This window comes from Microcaecilia unicolor, chromosome 6 (assembly GCF_901765095.1).
Source record: "Microcaecilia unicolor chromosome 6, aMicUni1.1, whole genome shotgun sequence".
Taxonomy (NCBI): Eukaryota; Metazoa; Chordata; class Amphibia; order Gymnophiona; family Siphonopidae; genus Microcaecilia; species Microcaecilia unicolor.
The window spans coordinates 341,024,024-341,050,151 of record NC_044036.1 but is presented as its reverse complement, the minus strand read 5'-3'; the positions used below and the strand labels follow the sequence as shown (position 1 = coordinate 341,050,151).

The window sequence follows — 26,128 nt, the reverse complement described above, 5'->3', positions numbered from 1 at the left end:
TTTCTTTAAACAATTAGAAAGACAGTGACCCACAAACTGAATAGGATTTCTCATGTCAAGTCCCCAGAGGACTGCTATTCACATTAATCCATTGCTGATCAGCTTTAATTAAGCGACTGTACTTGTTCCTCATCCTGAGGCACCAAGCACTAGCTCTGTGAATAGTGCTTGATGCTACCTACAATTCTCATGAACGGGACACAGGAAGCCCTTCGCTGGGAAGGGGAGATACTTTAAGGTTGATAGCAAGGAAAATGTCAGTCTGCAACATTGCTGGATTGCTGGTTTAATCAGTTAACGACAAAGAACATAAGAGTAGCCATAGAGGGGCATAATCGAATGGGCCGCCCAAGTTTTCCTGAGGGTGTGTGTGTGTTTGTCTTTGCATAGGTGAGATTTCTTAATGTTGTTGCATGGTTTGTCTGGCCATCTTATTGGGAAGGCTGGATGGATCATGCAGGCCTTTATCTGCCGTCACCTACTATGTTACTATGTTAAGAAATGAGCAGAGTAACTGAAGAATGTACAGCGGGGATGTCCAAGTGCAGCCCACTTGAGAAATGTAGCCAACATGTATTTTTAAAATCTAATTCGCACACATGATTCGGAAGCATAACAGAGCTATTAGGTGGATATGAAGTCACCCATCGAAATTCATTAAAATATTCATACAACATGATCATGTGGGCCCTGGGTGTCCATTTTCTGTTGCAGAACACTGTTTAAAGGCGGCAGTTGTGGGGTTTACTGCGTCCTATTTTATCTAATTAGTGGCCCGAGGTCTGATAACAGAGGGTATTCTTACCACTGACTCTGGACATGGAGTGGGGGGGCGGTAGGGAAGGGGTGGTTAACATGCTTCTGCCTTGGTGCCATCATTTCATCTTTTGGTCTAATTCCTAGTTCTAATTACTGTTTATTCATTTAATTTATATTTTCGATCTTACATTTTTACATTTCCTTTGAAATTATATGTGTGTCTCATGCTAAGGCCAACCTATTTTGCTACCGTTCAGGCTTCACTGCACATGACACAGATCAGTACGGCAGCTTCTGACTTCTAGTCAGAAGCTTCTCCTCTCAGCCTTTTGAAAAGGAGGCTTTTGTTGAGTTTTACAAAAAGTGATATGCTTTGAGGGCATCCATGCCTTGAGGTATCTGCATGAATGTTTCCAAAGCAATAAATTGTATGCCAGAATCCTCTACACAGAGAGCGATGCAGGGTCGTAAACTGCACTGGGTTGTCCTTTGGTGGACCTGAAAAGAACTATATATAAAAAACTGAGATTGCATTAGCGAGAGTTGCATTAGCCAAACTTGGCCAGTGGGACTAACAAGAGGTCAAATCCGTTTCCACTCGCACTATACCTGTTGAGCACCCACCTGTAAGGCTGCGCTTCCTCCAGAAACTGCATCTGCTCCTGGACGCTGGCACTGGCCTTCAGCTCCTTCACCACCACCTGGGTGCTGCTGACACCTGAGTTCACCTCACCCAGGAGGACCTAGAGAAACACAGGACAGGCCTTGAACTCTCTCCCATCTCCCTGCCCTAACACATGCTGATTTCTGCAGGGGACACCTTGTTACTGGACTAAATACTCAGAAATAAACCTGGGCACACTATCAGCCAATCAGGAGTCTCAATTCACTTTTTCCAGAGAAGGGCTACGAGCAGCTGTTATAGCAAGGACTGATTGTTTTCACAAACACTTTCCTTGAGCTTTTGGGACACTCCCTTTGGGAACAATTAACGGAGTTTCCATTCTCAGACAACTTAGTGGTGTTAATGTCCTAAAATTAATTATATTTAACCTTACGACCACCAGATATAACTTGTATTGCGCCTTCAGACACCAACTGCTCTGCTCACATGGCATGCAATTTCAAAGCAGGAAAGGAATAATGAGGGGTCTCCAGTCTGAAATGTCTTCAGGGCTTTGTCAGCCCTGGTAAACTGTGAAAGGGTCTCTGACAGGAAAGTGTCCTGCTGTCACACGCACTGCACAAGAAATATTTTGCTATAACCCAAGGCTAAAACAGGGAACTGTAAATACGTATTCTTACTAATAAGCTGCAGCAGAAGAGTAAATAAAAAGAAACTCTCACCTTCCCGAACCAGCCATGACCGATCTCCTTCAAGTACAGCAGGCTGTGCCTCCCCAGGTCAGTAGATTTGAGCAGCTGGACTATAAGGAAATGAACAAAGTTCATCTGTGTTAGAAGGATACCTTAGCCTCTCTGTTTCATCCCAAACCCTGGACGATATTTCATCTTCCACCCCAGGCAGAAAGCATGCTCTGCACATGTCTCTAATGTCCCAGGCAGTTCAGTCTATTACCCCTGCCATCATCTGCAATGCACGAAAACTGTCAGGCAGCAGCAGTTCAAGATTTTGGCAATCCATAAGATGGGGAGGAAGGAAGATGAGGACCTGTCTAGAGAGGCCAGGCTGAAAAGCTGCAAACTGATGGGCTCTTAATAAACAAAAGGCTGGAAGTCCTCTTCCCTCCTGAACTAGAATATTTTAACCATTGAAGGAAATCGGACAGGAAAAAGACCAGTGTTTCTGCCCTTCCACAGATGCTGGGAGAGGAGCTCTTTATGAGGAGGAGAGGTTGGCTCAGAATTTTTTGAACATTGAAATATGGTCCCCAGCTGTACCTGCAGGAAGAAATTAGGAACTGAACAGGGAAGCTGAACATTGAATGTGTCTCCCCTTGCACGCCACTAAATCCAGAAGAGGAGAAGTAACCTGAAATCCCGTGAGCAGAGTCCTAAGGACAGGAGATGAGGGAGACCCCACTGAGCCGGGAGCAGGTCCTCACACAGGAACAGCTTCCAACGTGCGTTGCGTCAAGGACCTGGAAACGGTCTGCAGAGAGAATCCAGTCCGACCGTCCTTCCATCCCCAGGGAAGGAACGATCTGGCTTCCAACTGCTGCACTTAGGACTGACTGCCATGATGTGATCCAGCCCAAGCCAGATGAGTGGAGGGTCCGTGAAAAGTCAACCCTTTAATGTAAGAGATAGGGAGCCAGATAAGACATTCTCCCCTAAGAAGCCCCATCCTGTAACGCTGGCAGTGTGGTCTCACGTCTAGCTGACATTTAGCATTCTCCACCCCCGACCGCCCCCTTCTGCTCCGGACCAGGATCCTGCATTCTGGAGATCTCTAGCGACAAAAGGACACATTGTCCATAGGCCTACGCCACCCTGCACCATTATCTGCCATCAGGACACAGGCACCATTCTCTGTGACCCAGTGACACCAACACCCAGTGTATATTACACAGAAGAGAGGCAGCTGTTTATATTTCTAAGGAGCACAGAAATTCCTATCCTACTTCAAGCTTTAGGCTGTCCCGCATGCGAAGGAGTATATGGAGTGAAAAAATGTGAAGAAAACAATCAGAAGAGCTGAACTATTGGTAGAAATGCAGAGTTCCAGCAATTTGTTTTGCATTTATAAACTGTAAACAGTAATTCTTAACACTAGGGAGATATGCAGTACACAGAACAAACCTTCTGAAAAAAAAAAACGTATCTTATGACTTGGCTCTAGACTTTCAAACTAATCCTTGGTTGACTCCATGATTCAGAGGTTCCAGGTTCAGATCCCTTCTGTGTTGGGTCTGGTTGGGTTGAGCTGCATCTCAGAGAGAAGGAAGACTGTTGTCCATATTGTAATGGCTCCTGCTGGTCAGGTACCCCTGTGTCAGCAAAGATTCCCAAAGCCACTGTCATATCAACTAGGTTAGGGACCTGATCACAGATGGATAAAGTGCATTTATGTCAAATCTGTTTATTGAAAGAAGAACAGTACAACTGCAAAAAAGAAAAGTAGAATTCACACAGCTCAAAGAGCTTAGGGTCTTATAGCCCCCTGGCATAGTCAAACAAATAGAAACATGATGGCAGATAAAGGCCAAATGGCCCATTCAGTCTACCCATTCATAGTAACCCGTAACTCCTCCTTTTCTTAAGGGATCCCACATGCCTGTCCCGCACTTTCTTAAATTCAGACACAGTCCTCGTCTTCACCACCTCCACCGGGAGACCATTCCACACATCCACCACCCTTTCTGTGAAACAGTATTTTCTTAGATTCCTCCTAAGCCTATTTCCTCTTAACGTCATCCTACGCCCTCTCATTCCAGAATTTTCCTTCATTTGGAAGAAGCTCATCTCCTGTACTTTAATGCCACTGAGGTATTTAAACGTCTCTATCTTATCCCCTCTCTCCCAGCGTATACATGTTGAGGTTCATCAGCCTGTCCCTATATGTTTTATGAGAGAGGCCACTGACTAATTTTGTAGCTGCCCTCTGGACGGACTCCATCCTGTTTATATCTTTCCGTAGATGAGGGTCTCCAGAATTGAACACAATACTCTAAATGGGGCCTCAGCAAAGACTTATACAAGGGCTCTATCACCTCTTTTTTCCTGCTGGTCATCCTTATACAATTGAGCATACTTTTGGCTTTGAGCGTCGCCTTTTCTACCTGTTTGGCCACCTGAAGTTCATCAGACACAATCACTCTCCCAAGTCCCGCTGTTCTTTCTTCTAACTGAACCCCTCTCCTCCCCTTCCCTCCCCTCCCTAAAGCCCTCCCTTCCCCAGACCCAAAGATTACAACAGTCCAATTAAGCGGTGTTAATATGTGGTGTTAATGCTAGAGTTGCTTCAGGTAACAACTGAAGTGAATAAGTCTTGTCAACATCTTGACGAGCACCACCCCTACTTACCCCCTCGGCTGAGGGTTCCACCCGCATTCAGGATTCCAGATCCTGCAACCAGATATCATACATGTCTGGAACGATATGGGGTGAAAAATACACGGTTTCTGGGAAATTTGACCAATTGTAACACAACCCTAGAAAAAGGAACTCTGCGAAATCTGAATCTCACAGAGTTTTCACAGGCGAGAGCAGATGTATGGTGGTATTGTGGAACCCGTACTATCCACCATACACTTCACAGGAGTTGGACAGGCAGATGTGCCTTAGTCAAATTGGTAATTCCAATTATAATAGCCTCTTTGCTCCCTCCTCATAGCAGCTCTTCCTCACGAGTGAAGAGAAATGCAATGCCTGGATCTTTTGATGATCGAGTCTATATAGATGCCATTGGAGTTCCAAGAGGGGTTCCTGATGAGTTCAAAGCCAGAAACCAAATAGCTGCAGGATTCGAATCAGCCTTCTTTTGGTGGGCTACTATAAATAAAAATTTAGACTGGATCAACTATATATATTACAACCAGCAGAGATTTGTCAATTATACCAGGGATGCAGTTCAAGGAATTGCAGCGCAATTAGACGCCACCAGCAGAATGACGTTAGAAAATAGATTAGTTCTTGACCAGATTTTAGCATCGGAAGGCGGAGTGTGCCGGAAAATAGGTACACAGTGTTGCACCTTTATCCCCAACAATACTGCTCCAGATGGATCAATCACCAGAGCTTTGGAAGGCTTAACCTCACTGTCACAAGAATTGGCAGAGAACTCTGGTGTTGACACATCCTGGACTGGTTGGTTGGATAGAGCTTTTGGTAAATGGAAGACATTTATCATTTCAGCAGCCACGACCATAATCATAGTGGTAGCAATTTTTGTATTAGTAGGATGTTGCATAATCCCTTGTGCTAGAGGCTTAGTAGAACGCTTAATTGAAACTGCAATAATGAAAAAGACAACAACAGGACAATATGTCCTGTACGAAAATCTCCTTCCCAACACCACCGGAGATAACACCTTGGACTATCTCCCTCTGAGAAGGACCAATCGCTATGCAAATGCTAGAGACACTAGAGAGATGTCTGCAACTGTATAATCAGGTAATAGCATACAGGGATACAATATAACAATGTAAAGCTTTATAAGATGATGTGATAAATGAGTCAATGCCAACATAATCTATGCAAATCTATGCAAACATATACTTAAGATATAATCAGTATATAACCAGAGAATTTATGATTAATAACAATATATACTCACATAGGTAAGAATAAGATAGAACCTGCATATTAAAGGGTTGAAGAAATATATTATTATAGTTACTATAAGTTTTTGTATAACTACAGGTGTAGATAAGTTGAATTGAAATGATTGAAATGGTGCCAAGATGATAATCTGAAACCAAATAAATCTGACAGTGCCGGTTTACATTAAGACTCAGAAAAATAGATGGCCTTACAGAATACCTTCTGGAATGGATGGTACCATGGTACATTAACCCTGGTGTCACCCTATGGGATAGGGTGAAGAGGGGAATGTTAATATGTGGCCTGGCTTCAGACCGACCACTGGAATAGTGGTGGGCAAAGCCACACAGCCAAAAACAACTGAAAAAGTACTGACTAGGCCAAATAACAAGCTAATGATTTCATATTTGAGAATCTGCAAAAGGCAGGTTTGAACAATGAGTCTTGACACCAACAGGTACAACATTGTGATGGAATATAGCACCAATAATGATAGAATAATGGATAAAATGGTTTGAAAAATGAAGTTTGTATTTCTATAAAATGGCACACAGATCATAAAAATGGGTTGTGAAACTAGTATACTATTATTAAGACAGTTTGGAAACAATAAAAACAAGATGTTCAGGGTAACGGAAATGGTACAAGGTTTTGAAATAGCTAAAGCAAGAGATGTTTACGAATACGGAAAAGACAGTTGGGTACAGATGGACACCTGGCCGGAAAGGAAATGTTTCAAAATAACTAGAACAGGAAAGGAGAAGGTACAAGATGGTACAAATGAGCATCTGCCGGAAAAGGAAAAAAAATTGATACAGAGAGGTTGGGCAATGCCATTAACTTGTATTGAGATCTATGCCTATAAAAGAGATAACAATAAGACAGAAAGTTAGCAGTTTCACCGACACTTGACCAACAGCAGAAGCTCTATGCATTTGAATCCAGATCCTGTCAGATGTATGTATTAAATTGAAGACTTGATTTTGGTAAGAATAAACATAATCTTATTCCTTAAAACTATCCTTGTCTTTATTTCTACTTTTTATCTATCATTTAGTCCACACAGAGCGGACACTCACTTCCCCAACCGATTAGGATACATTACTCATAATATATGTGGGAACACAAATGGCCAAGGATTCACTTACATCCTAATAGACAGACAGCTTTCTTTATGGGAATGACTTTTAAACTTCGACTTCTGATGCCTCCCCAGAACAGACCCCTATGGGACTGGGTGACAATGGAGGTCAGGAAAACAATTCAGAATCTTCTGGATGAACTAAATCTCTTTAATCCTCTGTGTAGAGGAGTCCTTAAGGGGTCTGCAAAAGGGGGAAGCGGGTGTTCCTAGGTGCAAGGAGGACCTTCAAGTTTACAGCGGAAACAATAATGCTTCGTCAATCCCTCCTATCCTCTGCTAGGTGTATCAATGCGATTCAGAATCACGCTTCTTGCTGTCTGCGTGATTACTATAAGTATGGATCCCATATAGAAAGAAAATTCTGCTCTCTTTTCGCTGGAAGTGCTGCATCTCTCACCTCCCATATTGCCAGGCGGTGAACCCCGGCTCACCAGGACCAAATAGAAGGAGGCTCCGAGGCTACCCAGGAATCTGAGATGCATTTTTTTCCCCTACTATAATGAACTTTCAAATTAGGATCTTCTGTGTCTTACCCAAGTTACCCAACTCCCCCATTAGATTAAAAACAACCAAGTCCACTGTAAAGTGAATACGAGTAAGAGTGGCCACATATAGACCAAAGGCCGACCAGTATTGCTGTACGTAAGAGCATAAGAACATAAGAGTAGCCAAATTGGGCCAGACCAATGGTTCATCTAGCCCAGTACCCTGCCTCCAACAGTGACCAATCCAGAAACCCAATTATTAGCAAGACTGTACCAGGGGACACTCCCACAGTCCATGAGAAAAGATATTGTCTCTGCCATTGAACCTAACACAACTGAGAAACCAACCTTCCCACTTTATACATCTGCACTTGGGTAAAATAAGCCTTATGGAGCACCCGGAATGCACACTCTTTCAAATCAGCCCCCTGGACCAACCGGGGTATACCACAAATGGTTTTGGCTACATTCCAGTCCAACAGTGATTTCCTACTAGGCTACTCCTCCACTCCACTCCAGAGGCTGATCGAGTTTCAGTTTTGATTATGGTAGCTATCCTTTTTCTGCACGATTTCAGTTTCAGCCAAAAAGCTATGGCCACGGTTTTGGTTTTGGCCAAAACTGACTGGGTGGAAGATGAAACTTTATGCTTTGTCCTGTTTGTCCCCCTCCCTCCCCTCTGAACAGGAGTTGCCTTTTCCCCCCTTCCCACTTGAGGTGTCCCTCTAGAACCTATCTTACAATCCCTGGTGGTCTAAGGATGTAGTCAGGGTAGGAGTGATCCCCAATCACTGCTGCTCATTCTAGCTCTGCTGCTAATCTCGCAAGACTGCCACAAGAGGTTAAGGCAGCCTTTTTGAGAGTAGAGCTGACATAGGCAAGAATGACTGGGGATCACTGCTGCCCTGACTACACCATTAGACCACAAGGTAGGTTTTTTTTTTTGGGGGGGGGGGAGGTACTGTTTGATTTTTTGTGTGTGTGTGTGCTCTAAATCAATGCTTTTGATACAAAGGTTTAGCAGGAATATAAGTCTGTAAATTTGGGATAATAAGCTCCTTAGGAATTAGCCTCTCTGTGGAGTTATGATGTCAGTTGTCACTCCGAATATGGTGCAAAGTCAGCTATTGTAAAAGCACCGTGGCTTTTAGTTTCAGTTTTCACTAGCCTGGTAGCGCTATACAAATGCTAATAATAATAATAATAATAATTAGCTGAGGTTCATGTGTGTCGGAGGCTATTTTGAAAGGAGGTAAAATATGGTGGTTCATTATTTCAATTCTATCTATCTATCTATCCAGGGGTGTGCTGGTAAATTTTTAACAACAGGCTCTTTCTCCGGACGTAGCCAGCTCTGCAGTTGGAAGGGCCAGGGGTGGCCGGGTGGAGGAAGGGGGAGCAACACTTGCTTCTCTCTCCCTTCGTGTGGGCACGCTAGGCATACCTTTGCTGGCAACCAATAAATGGACTGCCACCACTCCCAACGTCTTGCTCTGAGCAGCATGCTGAAACTTCTCACACATGCTGGAGAAGTCCCAGCCTGCTGCTCAGAGCTGGAAACAAGGAGCGGGGAGCAGCAGCAGTCTATTTACTTGGCTGGCAGGGCTCAGCATCCCCACCAGCAAAGTAAAAGATAATTCAGCAGGGGGCCCAAGTCCACATTTTGGGAGCCAGTTGTTAAAGTAGCCATGGAGGGCCCTACTTTAACAACCGGCTCCCAAAATTCTTAAAAACTTAACAACCGGCTCTTGCGAGCCTGTGAGAGCCTGCTCCAGCACACCACTGTGTATATTTATTCTGGCTTGGATACTATTTGCGTGATTCTATGAGAGAGGAATTTGCAGTGATTGTTTTCAAGTACAGGGTACAGGTCAGCTTATGGTGTTAGTAGGAAACAATATTACAATGAAATGAAGTTTATATATTAGAAAATAATTTGAGAAATGTATTGTTCTTGATAGTCCTCACATTCAGTAACATCAATGTGCTTTTTTAAAAATCTGGAATGTGCATCAGGCTGATATAATTAATATACGCAGTGTAGACTTTGTAAGTCTAAGTACTTTGAAAATGAGTCCCATTTACACCTTCAGACAAACCAAGCATAAACCTTAAAAAGGCAACAGCTTCATACGGCATAATAGAAAGGCAAGTTACACTTGAAAGGCTGCTATCGCAAGAAAAGCTCTGATTGCTTCTGAAATTTTAAAATATCAGTTTTCAGATGAAGCAGGGCCGGCAGTGTATTCCATAAAGTTGGCCAGGCTGCAGACGAAGCAGCTGAGAAAACACGGACTGGCTTTGATGGACTGGAAGAGGACTTGCTGGTTCATGGTTTTTTTTTTCACCTTTTTACTTTTCCGGAGCCGTAGTAAAGGCCAGTTCTCAGCCATTCATCTTCCTTCCTTCCCATGTTAAAATCTTGAACTGCTGCTGCCTGACAGCTTTTGTGCATGCGGATGACGGCAGGGGAAAAGGAAAGGGTTGCCTGGGACAGGGGTAGGCAATTCCAGTCCTCGAGAGCCCCACGCAGGTCAGGTTTTCAGGACATCCAAAATGAATATGTATGAGATAGATTTGCATACCAAGGAGGCAGTACATGCAAATGTATCTCCTGCATATTCATTGTGGATGTTCTGAAAAACTGACCCGCCTGAGGCTCTCGAGGAGTGGAATTGCCTACCCCTGGCCTGGGACATTACAGCGTTTCATTTCTTTATAAAGTGCACTTCATCGGGGCAAGTCTACAGATGGGTGTCATTGATGCTTATAATTGGCAGAGATGTGTGTTTATGTACAAGATACTTTTCTATAAGGTGATGATATAGCGCATAATTTCAAAGGGATGTTCATGTGGGCGGAGCACGGGTGGGTCTTGGATGGGCAGTAAAGCAGTCTCTTGATAAACTTTAATCAATAAAATAAGTGGAAAACATTTGTTACAGGGCCTTGGACACGGGCCGTGTTTCGACTACAGTGCCTGCATCAGGAGTCCACAGTAGGTAAATCAAAACAAGCCTGTGTCACATTCACAACGTTGTGTGTAACTCACAAAGCGTAGCAGAAAACCTGTGGGCAAACCTAGAAAGACTCTCCCCCAATAGAGAAAAACTGAGACAAATCAAATCAGCATTCAGTGGAGACAGTCCAGCACCATTTCGCCTTACACAAGTACATAAGTGTTGCCACACTGGAACAGACCAAAGGTCCATCAAGCACAGCATCCTGTTTCCAACAGTGGCCAACCCAGGTTACAAGTACCTGGCAAGATCCCAAAACAGTATAATACATTTTATGCTGCTTATCCTAGAAATAAGCAATGGATTGTCCCCAAGTCCATTTTAATAATGGACTTTTCCTTTAGGAAGCCATCCAAACCTTTTTTAAACCCTGCTAACCTAACTGCTTTTACTACATTCTGTGGCAAAGAATTCCAAAGTTTAATCACATGTTGAGTGAAGAAATAAGTTTCTCTGATTCGTTTCAAATTTACTACTTTGTACCTTTATCGTGTGCTCCCTAGTCCTAGCATTTTTGGAAAGAATGAACCAATGATTCACGTCTACCTGTTCCACTCCACTCATTATTTTATAGACCTCTATCATATCTCCCCTCAGCCGTCTCTTCTCCAAGCTGAAGAGCCCTAGACGCTTCAGCCTTTCCTCATAGGGAAGCCGTCCCATCCCCTTTATCATTTTCTTCGCCCTTCTCTGTACCTTTTCTAATTCCACTCTATGTTTCTTGAGATGCGGTGACCAGAATTGCACACAATATTCGAAGTACGATATCTGCTGATTTTTTTTGTCTCAGTTTCGACTTAGGTACTGTAGCCGAAACATGGCCTGTGTCCCTGTAACGGTTGTGTTCTTTACCAAGTGTTTTCCACTTATTTTTATTAACTAAAGTTTATCAACAGATCTCAGCTGTTTTTGGCTTCCGCTTCCCAACCATGGAGATCGAGCCTTCCTTTGTTTTCTTTCATGTGCACAACGTATAGAACATTGTCAGTGTTGATTGGACCATCTAAACACACCCAGTCACACTAGCCATTGACCTGGTGTAAGTGATCATACCGAACTTGTGGCGTACCACAGTGTGTTTGTGCTAGAATTCTATAACAACTTAGATTTGATTTGATTTACTAATTTGATATTCTGCTTAATACAACTAGATTTTAAAGTGATTTACAATAATAAAAACATACGACATCCAAACTAACAATATTATAATACAATAAAACATTATCCCTGGATTCTACACAAATCTGGTCGTATTATGGATTTGCACACACAACGTAATTAACTTAACAAGCCAATCAACGCCGATAACTGCACTTAACAAGCAATTATTGACACTAATTGGCATTAATTAGAATTTATATGCATAACTAAGCGTATTCTATAAAGTGATGTAGATCGGATAAGGGAGCATGGCCATGGGAGGAGCATGGGTGGGCCATGGGCATTCCTTGAATTTATGCCCCTTCCATGCATAATTTAAGCATCAGCATTTACACCAGGTTTTTGTTGGCGTAAATGGCCGTGACTAAATAGTCACAGAAAATGGATGCTGGGCGTATTCTATAAACTTTGCCTAGATTTAGGCGGATTCTATAAACCACGCCTAACTTTAAACATAGTTTATAGAATACACCTAGCTGTATTCTTTTTGGCGTGATATATAGAATCTAACCCTATAACCAAATAAACATTCTTTTAAAAAGTCAATAATCAAACACATTAAGAATTACCAAAAGAGGTTTCAAAAAGCAGGCTCTTTAAGGCTTTACAAAACCCAACATAAGTGATGATACTGCTATTTCAGCTGGTAAAGAATGCCATAAAAAGCTTCCAATGTAAGAAAAAGCTCTATTCCTTAATCATCGGTGTACGATGATTAAAAGAAAGTGCAGGGAAGTGGGAAAATAACGACAATATCTGATAGGAAATGCAAGCAGAGTAGAGGGGTTAGAAGATAGAGAGTGATAGAAGAGATGGGTTGATCCAGGTAGGGAGAACAATGATTGTGGGATGGGATGGTCAGTAGAATCCTGAGTCAAAGGCAGCAGAAGGCAGGTGGGTCTTTGGTCCATTCTTGAATTTAGGGTACAATGTTTCTAGGTGTAAATGTTGTGGGAGGGAGTTCCAAAAGCAAGTCGCATTGCAGAGGAACGAGTGGATTCGAGATGAGGTCTGGGGAGGTGTCCAGGGTCCGGTTTGGTTGGGGAGCCTTAGCAATTGGGGGAGGTCCAGGGGTCCAGCATAAGGAAATGGTGTTGCAGCTCATGTGTTTCAAACTTATGCTAATCTGTCCTCTTCTGTGTAGCTGCAGAATAACCCTTATTGAAGGTCCCAGATTTGAAGTCAGGCTGCTACAAGATTATATAGCCTTGGAAGGCACAAGGATCTTGCAAGTTCTTGCAAAGCAACTTCCATTTTGGTTCTTCAATCTGAGGCAAAATGTTTGTGTCTTGGAGACCAAGTGAGTTGCACAGTTTGCTACAATTTATCCATCTATCAATTAATCAATGCATTTGTGAGTGATGAGCTTTACATGATGCCCCAGCTGCACAACAATGAGCCCTACCATGTACATCTCAACAGCTGCTCACCCCCCCCCCCCCTGAACATTAGAGATTCAGAGGAAAGTGGGAAGCAAAGAGCAATTCAGAACGAAATAAAGCAAAGTGTGTCTCTGTGCAGGATGTGGAAGAAAAGACCCTCTGTGCCTGCGGCCTGTGCACTGTACATCTGTACCAAGGAGCCATGAGAAGTCCCACAGTGCTAGTTTATCATGCCCTGACACCACCTGTGGGCATCCTGTTGGACCCCACAATGCCATCATGCCACACTGATGACAGTACCCAGTGTCTCAATATCTGTGTCTCAGGGTGGAACCCCACAGTGCTACACTGATACCACCCATCATCTGTCTCTCGGTACCTGCAGTCTCCACGTTGAAGGGGGGCTGTGTTTTCATTTGTATCTAGCTTACCTGATCTTCCTGGCTGCTTTGACATAGGAAGAGAAACCTCCGTGAGGGGAAGGATGTAAACTTCAGGTCCATTCTGGGCAGCAGGGGACCCCTGCATGGAAAACTCAGTGGTACATTCCTCTCCTTCAGCATTGTCAAACTCCTGAGTAAGAGAAGGTGAGAGCTGGCGTCAGTGAGCACGCCCTGTGAAGTCAAGAAAGTGCGTTTGCCATGCAGGCAAATAGTCCCAAAAGCATCCAGGTCACAGGAAACAGTTTTCATCTGGATCTGTTTTCACCTTGTTGCATGCATGGAGTCAGGGAAAGTCGATGCACACATTGTGAATTCCTTCAAAAAGGTGGTAAATAAATGCTAATAAATAAATAATAAAAATAAATCGTGGTAAAGTCAGGGGTGGATTAGCTTGTTTCTTATGCCATGGAGTCAATTGACAGCCCCGACTAAAAGCATCGATCCACTTCCTTGACAACACAACCAAAAATACAGGTACAATGGTATTTCCCGGAGCAACCATTTCCAGCCCAGTCCTCGGCACGCCTAGTCCTATTCGGTTTTCAGGACATCCACAATGAATATGCATGAGATAGATTTGCATGAAGTTGAGGCAGTGCATGAAAATCGAATTCATGAATAATTGTGAATATCCTGAGAGCCTGATAGGACTAGGTTGCCCCGAGGACGGGGTTGGAAATGGGCTGAGAACTAAGGAAGCCAGGGGTGAAATCCCTGTGACCCACCTTGTGACCCTGGGGAAGTACGTTATTTAGCACAAGCCCAGTCAGCGCAGTGGGACCTATTTCCTAATAACGAATGATAATACACTGTAGTAAATCCAGCCATAGAGTCTTAAGTGTCACTCCCAGTCTTCGAGGGCGACACAAATCAGGTTTTCAGGATGTCCCTGATGAATGCGCATGAGAGAGCTTTGTATACGATTAGCAGGCAGTGGTATTGCAGGATCTGTACTGGAGAGGGTCAGCTCTTATCTGTCATGTAGGAAAGTTCAAGGACACATGGGTAGTTTACTTTCCTCACGAAGAGAAATGAGTACCAGAGTGCTGCAGGGATCAGCTCTGTCTGGGATATTATTTAATGTGTATTTATCACCAATATGTCAAGTTTTGAAATCGTTTGGATTATCGTATCGTATTTATGCAGACAATATCCAGTTTTCTCTGCCATTGACAGAGTCTGTTCCTGTTACCGTGGCTCAGTTGCAGATTATCTTTGATAAGATAAACCGATGGATAACTGAAAATCGATTGACGCTTAATGTGTCATAAGTATTGCTATACTGGGACAGACCGAAGGTCCATCAAGCCCAGCATCCTGTTTCCAACAGTGGCCATTCCAGGTCACAGGTACCCGGCAGAAACCCAAATAGTAGCACATTCCATGTAGAACCCCAAAGAATAGCAAGTTCTAGAATTCTAAAGAATAACAAGATTCCATGCAGAGTTTCAAAGTGTAGCAACATTCCATTTAGAACCCCAAAGGGTAGCAAGATTCCATTCAGAATCCCAAGTACATAAGTGTTGCTATACTGGGACAGACCAAAGGTCCATCAAACCCAGCATCCTGTTTCCAACAGTGGCCAATCCAGGTCACAAATACCTGGCAAGATCCCCCAAAAGTTTAAAAACTGAATTGTTGGTGACAGCAGATTCTGCTGCTCAATTTCCTACTGAAATCGTATTGTATGATACTACGATTACAATTTCTCACATGGTAAAAAATCGAGGGGTAAACTTTCATTCTGCGATGTCTTTTTTAGGTGTTGTCTTTGATGATATGTTGAAACCTTCTGCTCATTGTGCTGCTGCAGCTAAGAAAGCAAATAGAATGTTAGGTATTATTAGGAAAGGAATGGAAAAGAAAAATGAGGATGTTATAATGCCTTTGTATCACTCCATGGTGCGACCGCACCTCGAATATTGTGTTCAATTCTGGTCGCCGCATCTCAAAAAAGATATAGTGGAATTAGAAAAGATGCAGAGAAGGGCGACGAAAATGATAAAGGGGATGGGACGACTTCCCTATGAGGAAAGGCTAAAGCAGCTAGGGCTCTTCAGCTTGGAGAAAAGGCGCCTGAGAGGAGATATGATAGAGGTCTATAAAATAATGAGAGGAGTTGAATGGGTAGATGTAAAGTGTCTGTTTACGCTTTCCAAAAATACTAGGACTAGGGGGCATGCGATGAAGCTACAATGTAGTAAATTTAAAATGAATCGGAGAAAGTTTTTCTTCACTCAATGTGTAATTAAACTCTGGAATTCATTGCCAGAGAATGTGGTAAAGGCGGTTAGCTTAGCAGAGTTTAAAAAAGGTTTGGACGGCTTCCTAAAGGAAAAGTCCATAGACCTTTACTAAATGGACTTGGGAAAATCCACTATTTCTGGGATAAGCAGTATAGAATGTTTTGTACTTTTTTGGGATCTTGCCAGGTATTTGTGACCTGGATTGGCCACTGTTGGAAACAGGATGCTGGGCTCGATGGACCGTTGGTCTTTCCCAGTACGGCAATACTTATGTACTTATATACTTATGTACGTCCCTTGATGTCTGAAATGGACTTTCGAAAAGTGTTGCAAAGTTTGATATTGCCTGGTTTAGATGAATGTTTAATAAGACTTTTTATACCGCCTAATCCAAATGAGTATAAGTCTAGGAAGCTTTCATTTCTAAAACAATAACAATCATAAGGAGAAAAGAATACCATTATCTGATAGGAAAGCAACAGCCAAAGCAAATTCATGCAAACAATAAAATCCACATAGAACTAAAAACAGTTCAGCAGGAGACGGAATCATCACAGCCAAGCCCGAGTAAAAAAAAAATGTGTCTTAAGTACAATTTTAAATTTTTTACATGACAAATAATTGAGGAGAGGCCATTCCGCACTTTTGGGTTAAAAAAGTAGAAAGCAGAGTACTTTGTATATCCGTTCTTTACAGGCTGTACAAAATTCTACTTTGTCTTCTGTATGGCTTTTCTCAATATGATTATATCACTCCTTTTCTTAGGAGATCACATTGGTTACCATTGACAGAATGGCTCAGATTTAGCTAGTGCTGGTTTAACAGAGTCAGGGGTCGTCTCAGTATCTGACTGAATGTCCTCACTGGTATGGACCACGACGAGCTGTTCGCTCTGAGGACTCATGTATGTTGGAGGTTCCTCATTTTTGGATTTATTCCATTGCCGGTCTAACAGAATGGAGTAAGTTACCGGTGGATCTCAGGAAGCAGACGAATCTGGCAGCGTTTAAAAGACCTGCTGATCCTGAATCATGATTGCAATGATTGCAGAATTACCCTTCTGTTTTTATTTTTGCCTGTGGTCTGATTTTGTGTGCAGAATGTTTTATTATGAATGTTATTTTATACTCCACTTTGGATTATAAATTGAAATGAACGAAAGTGAAATAGTAAGTATGCAAATCTCTCTCACGCATATCCATCAGGGACATCCTGAAAACCTGACCCGCTGGCGGTCCGCAGGGAGTAGGAGTGAAGACCACTGCCTTAGAGTGTAGACTCTCCAGGGCAGGTTTTCAGGATATCCACAATGAATATTCATCAGAGCGATTTCCATGCACTGCCTCCAGTCATGAATATTCATTGTGGATATCCTGAAGACCCGACTGGCTGGGGTGCCTCCAGGACCAGGTTTGGGAAACCACCGGCTTAGTGTCCCATTTTTAAACGTGACGGATCGCGTAAAAAATAGGTGTCGTCGCCGTTGGAGGTCCGTTTGGGGGAGCGGCTGCTCCCATGGCGCCCCTTCCTAGCTACGCCACTGTGCCCCACATGTACACTGAGCTGTAGGACCCTGCAGTAAGCTTTGCTCTCTGCCAACGCCCGAGATGCCAGCAAATGCCTCTGTACCAGTCTTTCAGCTGCACCACGTCCCACCCCTACCTCAACTGGCATCTTATCGTAAGGAAAAGAGAGCTGCAACACGGCAAAAACACTTAACGTTTGCCTGCAAATGTTCCTGTGCCCCTTACACAAAAACATTCTTTTACCTGGCTATATTTCCAAGACAGCCTGTTAATGCCAATGGTAGCCCCCGCTATTAAATAGGACAGAGTTAGCATGCTGCTCCTGAAGCGCTGGAATACACATGGCTACGTGTACCAGGCAATACTTACTGCGAAGGTCCTGCCCGCTCGCTGTGCGTCAATCCAGAGAATTAACACAGCTCTGCTGAATTCTGAACCTGCAGCCTGTGGGCTGTCATTCCATGGGACTGCGTCACAGAGACCCTTCTGTCCCAGCAGAACGTCCCAGGCTGCCTTGTGACTCATGTGACCTCTGCCCTCCTTGCACCCATGTTTCCCCCTCCCCCCCCCCACTCTTCTCCAGCATCTAACTGCGCCAAAAGCCTCCAGAAAAATGTTAGTTATTGGGAAAACAAATTCCTAGGTCCTGAGATCAGGATACTCCTTCCTCATTGAGGGCAATTTACCCCGGCTCTCCCTCCCAATTAACCTTTCCACTGCCAGCACACTGGCAGGGCCCCAGCTAGAAAGCTCCAGTTCCTGGAGTGAGCAATCAAAAGTAATAATGCAAATAAATTATGTTAAAAAAAAAAGCTCTGTCGACTGATGTAAACAGATTAGAGAAATGCCCCTTGCGTACCCTCTGCTCTTACCTTAAAACCAACGTCTCCCTTCTTGCAGCACAGACAGGCCAACATGAGGAAGATGAAGGTAAAGAGGCCAGAGAAGGAAACAGCCACCACAGCAAGCGAAGAGGACCAGGACAGCTCACTTAGAGGGGCACCGTCTAGAGAGGGGCACAAATAAAAGGGGAGAACTTCAGCGAGGACAGAAACAAGGCAGTCGGCAAAGAAGGATTCCTGTGAGCAGACAGAGAGTCAGCAGGATATAGAAAAAGCACAGAGCAGGCAGCAGCAGCTACACCAGTTCCATCAAACTAAAATCACTCTTAATCTGCGTTTAGCATTCGGGACCTTTCATTTTACTCTGGACTGACACGCGTCTGAAAGGTTGCCAGCAGCCTGGTACCTGTTGTGGCATAATATGGCTGCCTGGAGCTACCCATATCCATTCAGCTTGCAAGGTGCTTGTTGTCTTGCATCAGCTGGATCCTTCAACCTGGAAATCTCTTATATAGTCCTGGTCTATTTTTTGTTTGTTTGTTTGTTTTAACATTTCTTTCTGCTCTACAAATTCTCCTTCCAAAGCATTTTGAGATTTGCAGTCTGCCAGACTCAAAGAGGAACCAGGAAAGTGCAGCAGAGACAAGTTGGGAATTTTGAAGAATCTGACAAGGTCCTGCAGTTTGAATGATAAAATGTCTGCACATCCCACCCCTCTAACTGGCTGCTGACACGAGATGATGGCGCGCTCTTGCCAGTGGTCAGTGGTCAGGCCCAGTGGGCAAAGCCTGGCTGAGCACTAATGCACCTGGTAAAAATCATACAGGTGAAAATGATTCTCAAGAAAAGCCATAATTTGTAACTACAACAGCAAAAGAGCCTTGGCCCTGGGTTCTGCCTCTTTAGCAATACAGCACCTCACAATGTTTGATGAAATTACCGGGCTTCTAGGCATAGCTCACTCTAAAACAGAGTAACATAGTAGATGACGGCAGAAAAAGACCTGCACGGTCCATCCAGTCTGCCCAACAAGATAACTCATATTTGCTGCTTTTTGTGTATACCCTACTTTGATTTGTACCTGTGCTCTTCAGGGCACAGACCGTACAAGTCTGCCCAGCACTATCCCCACCTCCCAACCACCAGCCCCGCTTCCCACCACCAGCTCTGGCACAGACCGTATAAGTCTGCCCAGCACTATCCCCGCCTCCCAACCACCGGCTCTGGCACAGACCGTATAAGTCTGCCCAGCACTATCCCCGCCTCCCAACCACCAGCCCCGCCTCCCAACCACCAGCTCTGGCACAGACCGTATAAGTCTGCCCAGCACTATCCCCGCCTCCCAACCACCAGCCCCGCCTCCCACCACCGGCTCTGGCACAGACCGTATAAGTCTGCCCAGCACTATCCCCGCCTCCCAACCACCGGCTCTGGCACAGACCGTATAAGTCTGCCCAGCACTATCCCCGCCTCCCAACCACCAGCCCTGCCTCCCAACCACCAGCTCTGGCACAGACCGTATAAGTCTGCCCAGCACTATCCCCGCCTCCCAACCACCAGCCCCGCCTCCCACCACCGGCTCTGGCACAGACCGTATAAGTCTGCCCAGCACTATCCCCGCCTCCCAACCACCAGCCCCGCCTCCCAACCACCGGCTCTGGCACAGACCGTATAAGTCTGCCCCGCACTATCCCCGCCTCCCAACCACCGGCTCTGGCACAGACCGTATAAGTCTGCCCAGCACTATCCCCGCCTCCCAACCACCAGCCCCGCCTCCCAACCACCAGCTCTGGCACAGACCGTATAAGTCTGCCCAGCACTATCCCCGCCTCCCAACCACCAGCCCCGCCTCCCAACCACTGGCTCTGGCACAGACCGTATAAGTCTGCCCCGCACTATCCCCGCCTCCCAACGTATGCATTATTCCACTTTTGCCAAATTCTCCTAAGATGACCAAGGGGCTCATTTTCAAAAGAGAAAAAAGTCCAAAAAGTGGCATAAATCTGCATTTGGATGTTTTTCTACTACTACTACTATTTAACATTTCTAAAGCGCTACCAGGGTTGCGCAGCGCTGTACAATCTAACAAAGAAGGACAGTCCCTGCTCAAAGGAGCTTACAATCTAAAGGACAAAAAAGTGCAGTCAATCAAGATTGAGGCAGTCTAGATTTCCTGGATAGAGGTACAATGGTTAGGTGCTGAAAGCGACATTGAAGAGGTGGGCTTTGGGCAAGGATTTGAAGATGGGCAGGGAGGGGGCTTATGGGTTCAGGGAGTTTCTCACACAAAAAAAAGTCCAAATTGGTACTTTTGAAACCAATTTTTAGATGTTTTTCTATGAAGTGCATTCAAGTCACAAGGGTGGGTGGGATCTGGGCATTTCTAACACTTGGAGGTTTTTCAGCCATAATGGAACAAAACCAAACCAAACCATCTAGGACTAAAACTAAGATGTTTTGAACTAGACCTGTTTTGAGAACGAATAAGGCACAAAAAGGTGCCCTAAATGACCACCGGAGACAGTGGCATAGGAAGGAGGGGGCAGTGGGGCGGTCCGCCCCAGGTGCACGTGCTGGGGGGGGGGGGGGGGGTGTCTGCTCACTGGTTCTCTGCTCTTTTCTGCCCCGGAACAGGTTACTTCCTGTTCCGGGGCAGAGAAAGCAGGGAAGCAGTAGAGCCGACGCAGCTCCCAGTGACGTGCACTGGGGGCGGATCGGCCCTCCCGCCTGCCCCCCGCTGCAAGGTAGGGTGCGCTCCGGAGGGGGGGCACCGTGCCCTGCACCCGGGGGGGAGAGGTGCGCAGCGGCGACCCGCCCCGGGTGTCAGGCACCCTCGCTTCGGCACTGACCGGAGAGAATCAGGGATGACCTCCCCTTACTCTCCGAGTGATCACTGACTCCCTCCTGCTCCCCAAAAACGTGATTAAAAACATTACTTGCTAGACTCTATGCCAGCCTCAGACGTAATACTCAGGTCCCTGGAGTAGTCTAGAGGTGGGTGCAGTGCAATGCAGACAGATGAATCCAGGCTCATATCTTCCCCTACCTGTTACGCTTGTAGTGGAAACTGTGAACCCTCCAAAACTCACCAGAAACCCACTGTACCCACATATAGGTGCCCCCTTCACCCATAAGGGATATCGTAGTGGTGTTCAGTTGGGGGTAGTGGGTTTTGAGGGGTTGTGAGGGGCTCAGCAGACATGATAAGGGTGCAACGGAGAGATGTGTACCTGGGAGCATTTATTTGAAGTCCTAGGGTGCCCTATTGCTCTCCTGGAATGTCTGTTTGGCCAGTCTACTAAGAATGCTGACTCCTCCTACACCCCAATGACTTAATTTTGTGCGTTTTTCAGTTGGACATTTTTTTTTTTTTAAATGGACCAAACCCCCCCCCCCCACCATCTAGCAAATAGCCATTTTCGAAAAGAAAAGACAGACATTTTTCTGTTTTGAAAATGTCTATATTCGCCACTTGAATTTTGGACGTTTTGAGCAACACATCCAAAGTTGGACTTAGACGTCATGTCGAAAATGCCCCTCCCAATGACGATTACTAACAGTTAAAATAAAATGACATAAAATATATCCCCTCATCAAGCTACAACACACAATCCCCCAAATTCTATATATGGTCCCCCAATTTCTGCATGCTGCCGAGATGCGCATGCAAGTGAATTGCTTAACGGGCTCTTAACCAGCAAACAATTGGGTGCAAACAACCAATGACTAATGTTAATTGGCACTCATTAAAATTTACGTGCACATCTGGCTGCGCCCTATTCTATAAGGCAGCGCATATCCCAAAAAGGGTGTGGCCGTGCCAGGGGCATTCTGAAAAGCGACGCGCGTAGTTATAGAATCTAGGGTAAGCACGTTGAACACATTCACACCAGGTTTCAGCAGGCGTAATTTAGGTGTGGGAATTGGCATTAAGTGGGATTCTATAAAGGATGCTCACAGCGCCAATATTTTTCCGGTGCTAAATTGCGAACGCCATTTATACAGTTCCCTCCAACATGTTTTATCATGCTATATAACTTTTCTGTGCCTTAGTGACCATGGAGGTTGGGGAGCAGAATTTATGCTTTATTTACATATTTCTATTCTAATTTTAGAAATTCAGTGTACATCAATTTGAATTATTTCTTTCAAAACAGCAGAAGTTAAATGTGAGATGAAATGAATATGACGTATTCTGTATTTACACCAAAACATGGCAGCCCCCTGATTTCAGCTGGTTCCAGGATTTGCATATGCAAAGCTTCCCATTCTGATTGGACAGAGAGCTGGACACACCCAGGTCACCTTGTGCTAGCACAGGCTCCACAGGGACCCAGGCAAGCCTTTGTTTTCCAGGGATTTTTTTCTTTCAGATTGTGCTGTTCCTATATTTAATAATGCCCATATGGGGCAGAATTGCCTCTGCGGCAGGGGAGTCTGAGATGAACTTGCACCATCACATCTGCCAGGCTGAGCATTTGTCAGTAAGAGGCTGGACTTTCCAGGTACTACATAGATGATGGAAAACCAATAACTTCCATTCACCAGTTATTATCGCTATTAAGCCTATTTATAACCCTGGCATAAAGAGAAAACCCATCCTTTGGCTTTCTTCTCTGCAGCCAGTGCCTGTAGTAATACATGGAGCTCAGGGGCTGCATTGCTTCTCCTGGACAGTCCGTGTTTCCATCAAGTGACCAGCTCTTAGTCAAAATATTAACACAAGGTGCCATCACACAGTTGTTGACTCTGGATGCTGCAGGGAAGCTGGATTCAGCCAGCAGGAGAATCACTAGACAGGTCAGGCAGGGCATCAGTAAGGATCTTCACATGCCTGCCTGCTCTGTATGTGCTACATAAAACCATAAGAAGTGTCATACCGAGTCAGATCAAATGTCTATCAAGCCCAGCATTCTGTTTCCAAATGTGTTAATTCTGGTCACAACACCTTGCAAGGTTCTAAAAAAGCAGATACTGTACAATCCCTGCTACTTAACCTCAAGGATAAGAAATGGCTTTCCCCAGGTCTACCTTGTTGAGACAAGACTTCCCTTGGCTAAATCCTTGACTGTGTTTCATTAAGCCGAAACTATCTATATGTTGTCATTTTGTTCTTTATAACAGTTTCTATCATTTTGTCTAGCTCTGATGTCAAGTTCACCATTCTGTAGTTTCCTGGATCATCTAAAAGGAACAGAAGGGCACACTTCCCTGTAATTATCCAGTTGCAAACTATGCCAAAACATTTCACAGGACACCACAGTCATCCACAAGGAAAGATATTCAACATAAAGGAATCTTTCACTTGCTCATCTTCCAATGTGGTATATATCATTCAGTGTAAAAAATGTAACGAAGGATGCTATATTGGAGAAACAGGCCAGATGCTTAAGACAAGATTCAATTTACATAGACATCACATGAACAATACTGGTGCCAGTAGGGCTCCCACGCCTGTTGGGTCAGCATTTTACAGGACCAGGACACTGTACCAGTGACTTCACAGTGAGAATCCTGAAAGGTAACTTTAAAACCATACAAGAACGTAAGACCTTTGAAGTCAGAATGATTGAATATTTTAACACCCAACAGAAAGGACTTAACAAGGGTCTGGGGTTCCTAGCCCATTATAAACCATAAAGCTGTATTTCTCTGTTGATCACCCTCCCCTCACCTACCCACACCCATCCTGTTAGAATATCAATGATATGCTTTGATGTCCCCATGCATACCTCCTACCCACCCCCATCCTCCTACCCTGTCAGACTGTCATAGTAATACTTGAATGTTTTCACTTATATACACTGTCAGCTAGCACATTTGCTTATTTCCGATCTGACGAAGAAGGGCAACCTTCGAAAGCTAATCAAGAAATGTATTAAGTTATGTCCAATAAAAAAGGTATCATCTTATTTCTTTTCCATGTTTATTTTGTTTGATTTCTATTGATAACCTTAAGAGTGGACTAACACGGCTACCACACTCCTCTACTGGATCATCTCAGAAACTCTTTTTAAAAACTGGCATTATGGTGGTACCCTCCTGTCTTCAGATACCTTGGACAATCTTATTGATAGGTTGCACATTACTAATAGTAGGTTTGCAATTTCAGTTTTGATTTTTTTTTTTCGGTACATTGGGGTGTACACCATCCAGTTCAGGTGATTTGCAGCTCTTTAATGTGTCATTTCCCTACACCTCCCAGGTTCACAGAAATTTGTTCCAGTTCTTCTTAATCATCACCATTAAATACCATTTCTGGCATGAGGTAGTTGTTTTATGTCTTCTTAAATAAAGATCAAAGCAAAGAATTCATGCATCTATGTATCTCTATTTCTTTATATCTGAACTGCAGTTGCCCGTCGGTTGCCTATTAAGATGTTTCATTGTATCATATTGACATTATGAGCATCAATATCTATGTTATTTGAATGTTCTAATACATTACATATTAAGGACTTTTATTTGTATTGGGCAGACTAGAGGGAGCCTTTTTCTGCCATCGGACACCTTGGGTCTCATTTTCAAAGCACTTAGACTTACAAAGTTCCATAGGTTACTATCAGGCTGATTTTCGAAAGAGAAGGACGCCCATCTTTCGAAACAAATCGGAAGATGGCCGTCCTTCTCACAGGGTCGTCGAAATTGGTATAATCGATAGCCGATTTTGGACATCCCCGACTGCTTTCCGTCGCAAGGATGGCCAAAGTTCAAGGGGGCGTATCGGAGGCGTAGCGAAGGTGGGACTTAGGCGTGCCTAACACATGGACGTCCTCGACCCATAATGGAAAAAAAAAGGGCGTCCCTGATGAGCACTTGGATGACTTTACCTGGTCCTGTTTTTTCTTATGACCATTCTAGAATTGTTTCATCAACGTATATGATTAAAGGTTCTATCCCCCTTTTTTTGAAGGCCCTTGGTGCTTTTTTCTTCTTTTCTTATGACCAAGGCACAAAAGCTGGCCAAAATGACCAGATGACCACCGGAAAGAATCGGGGATGACCTCCCCTTACTCCCCCAGTGGTCACTAACCCTCTCCTACCATAAAAAAATCTTTAAAATATTGTTTGCCAGCCTCTATTCCAGCCTCAGATGTCATACTCAGGTCCATCACAGCAGTATGCAGGTCCCTGGAACAGTTTTAAGTGGGTGCAGTGCACTTCAGGCAGGTGGACCCAGGCCCATCCCCCTCCCTACCTGTTATGTTTGTGGAGAAAACAGCAAGTCCTCCAAAACCCACCGGAAACCCACTGTACCCACATCTAGGTGCCTCCCTTCACCCATAAGGGCTATGGTAGTGGTGTACAGTTGGAGGAAGTGGGTTTTAGGGGGGTTTGGGGCGCTCAGCACACAAGGTAAGGGAGATATGTTCCTGGGAGCATTTTATGAAGTCCACTGCAGTGCCCCTAGGGCGCCCGCTTGGTGTCCTGGCATGTGAGGGGGACCAGTGCACTAGAAATGCTGGTTGCTCCCACGACCAAAGGGCTTGCATTTGGTCGTTTCTGAGATGGGCGTCCTTGGTTTCCATTATTGCTGAAAATCAGAAACGACCAATTCTAAGGATGACCATCTCTAAGGACAACCTAAATTCATGACCAAATGAGTTGGATTTGGTCGTTTCTGAGATGGGCGTCCTCGGTTTCCATATCGCCGAAAATCGGGGACGACCATCTCTAAGGTCGACCTAAATGTTGAGATTTGGGCGTCCCTGACCGTATTATCGAAACAAAAGATGGACGTCCATCTTGTTTTGATAATAGGGGTTTCCCCGCTCCTCCATCGGGACATTTTGCGAGGACGTCCTCAACAAAACTTGGGCGTCCCTTTCGATTATGGCCCTCTATGGGAATTTGAAAATATTATTTATTTATTGCATTTTCTAGCCCACATTTT

At 44.4% G+C, this 26,128-nt stretch overlaps 1 protein-coding gene across 1 annotated transcript in view; it reads right to left on the bottom strand.

Moving 5' to 3' along the window:
- The window catches only part of LOC115472581 (serine/threonine-protein kinase LMTK1-like), a 47,175-nt gene extending 28,809 nt beyond the window's left edge, over positions 1 to 18,366 (bottom strand). Inside the window, exons 1-4 of the mRNA XM_030206875.1 lie at positions 18,265 to 18,366; positions 13,609 to 13,750; positions 2,107 to 2,186; positions 1,384 to 1,502 (exon numbers count right to left, since the gene is read on the bottom strand). Coding sequence (XP_030062735.1) covers positions 1,384 to 1,502; positions 2,107 to 2,186; positions 13,609 to 13,750; positions 18,265 to 18,309 — 386 coding nt within the window. The 5' untranslated portion in view covers positions 18,310 to 18,366. The remainder of the gene's footprint in view (positions 1 to 1,383; positions 1,503 to 2,106; positions 2,187 to 13,608; positions 13,751 to 18,264) is intronic.
- Between the last annotated feature and the right edge of the window lie 7,762 nt (positions 18,367 to 26,128).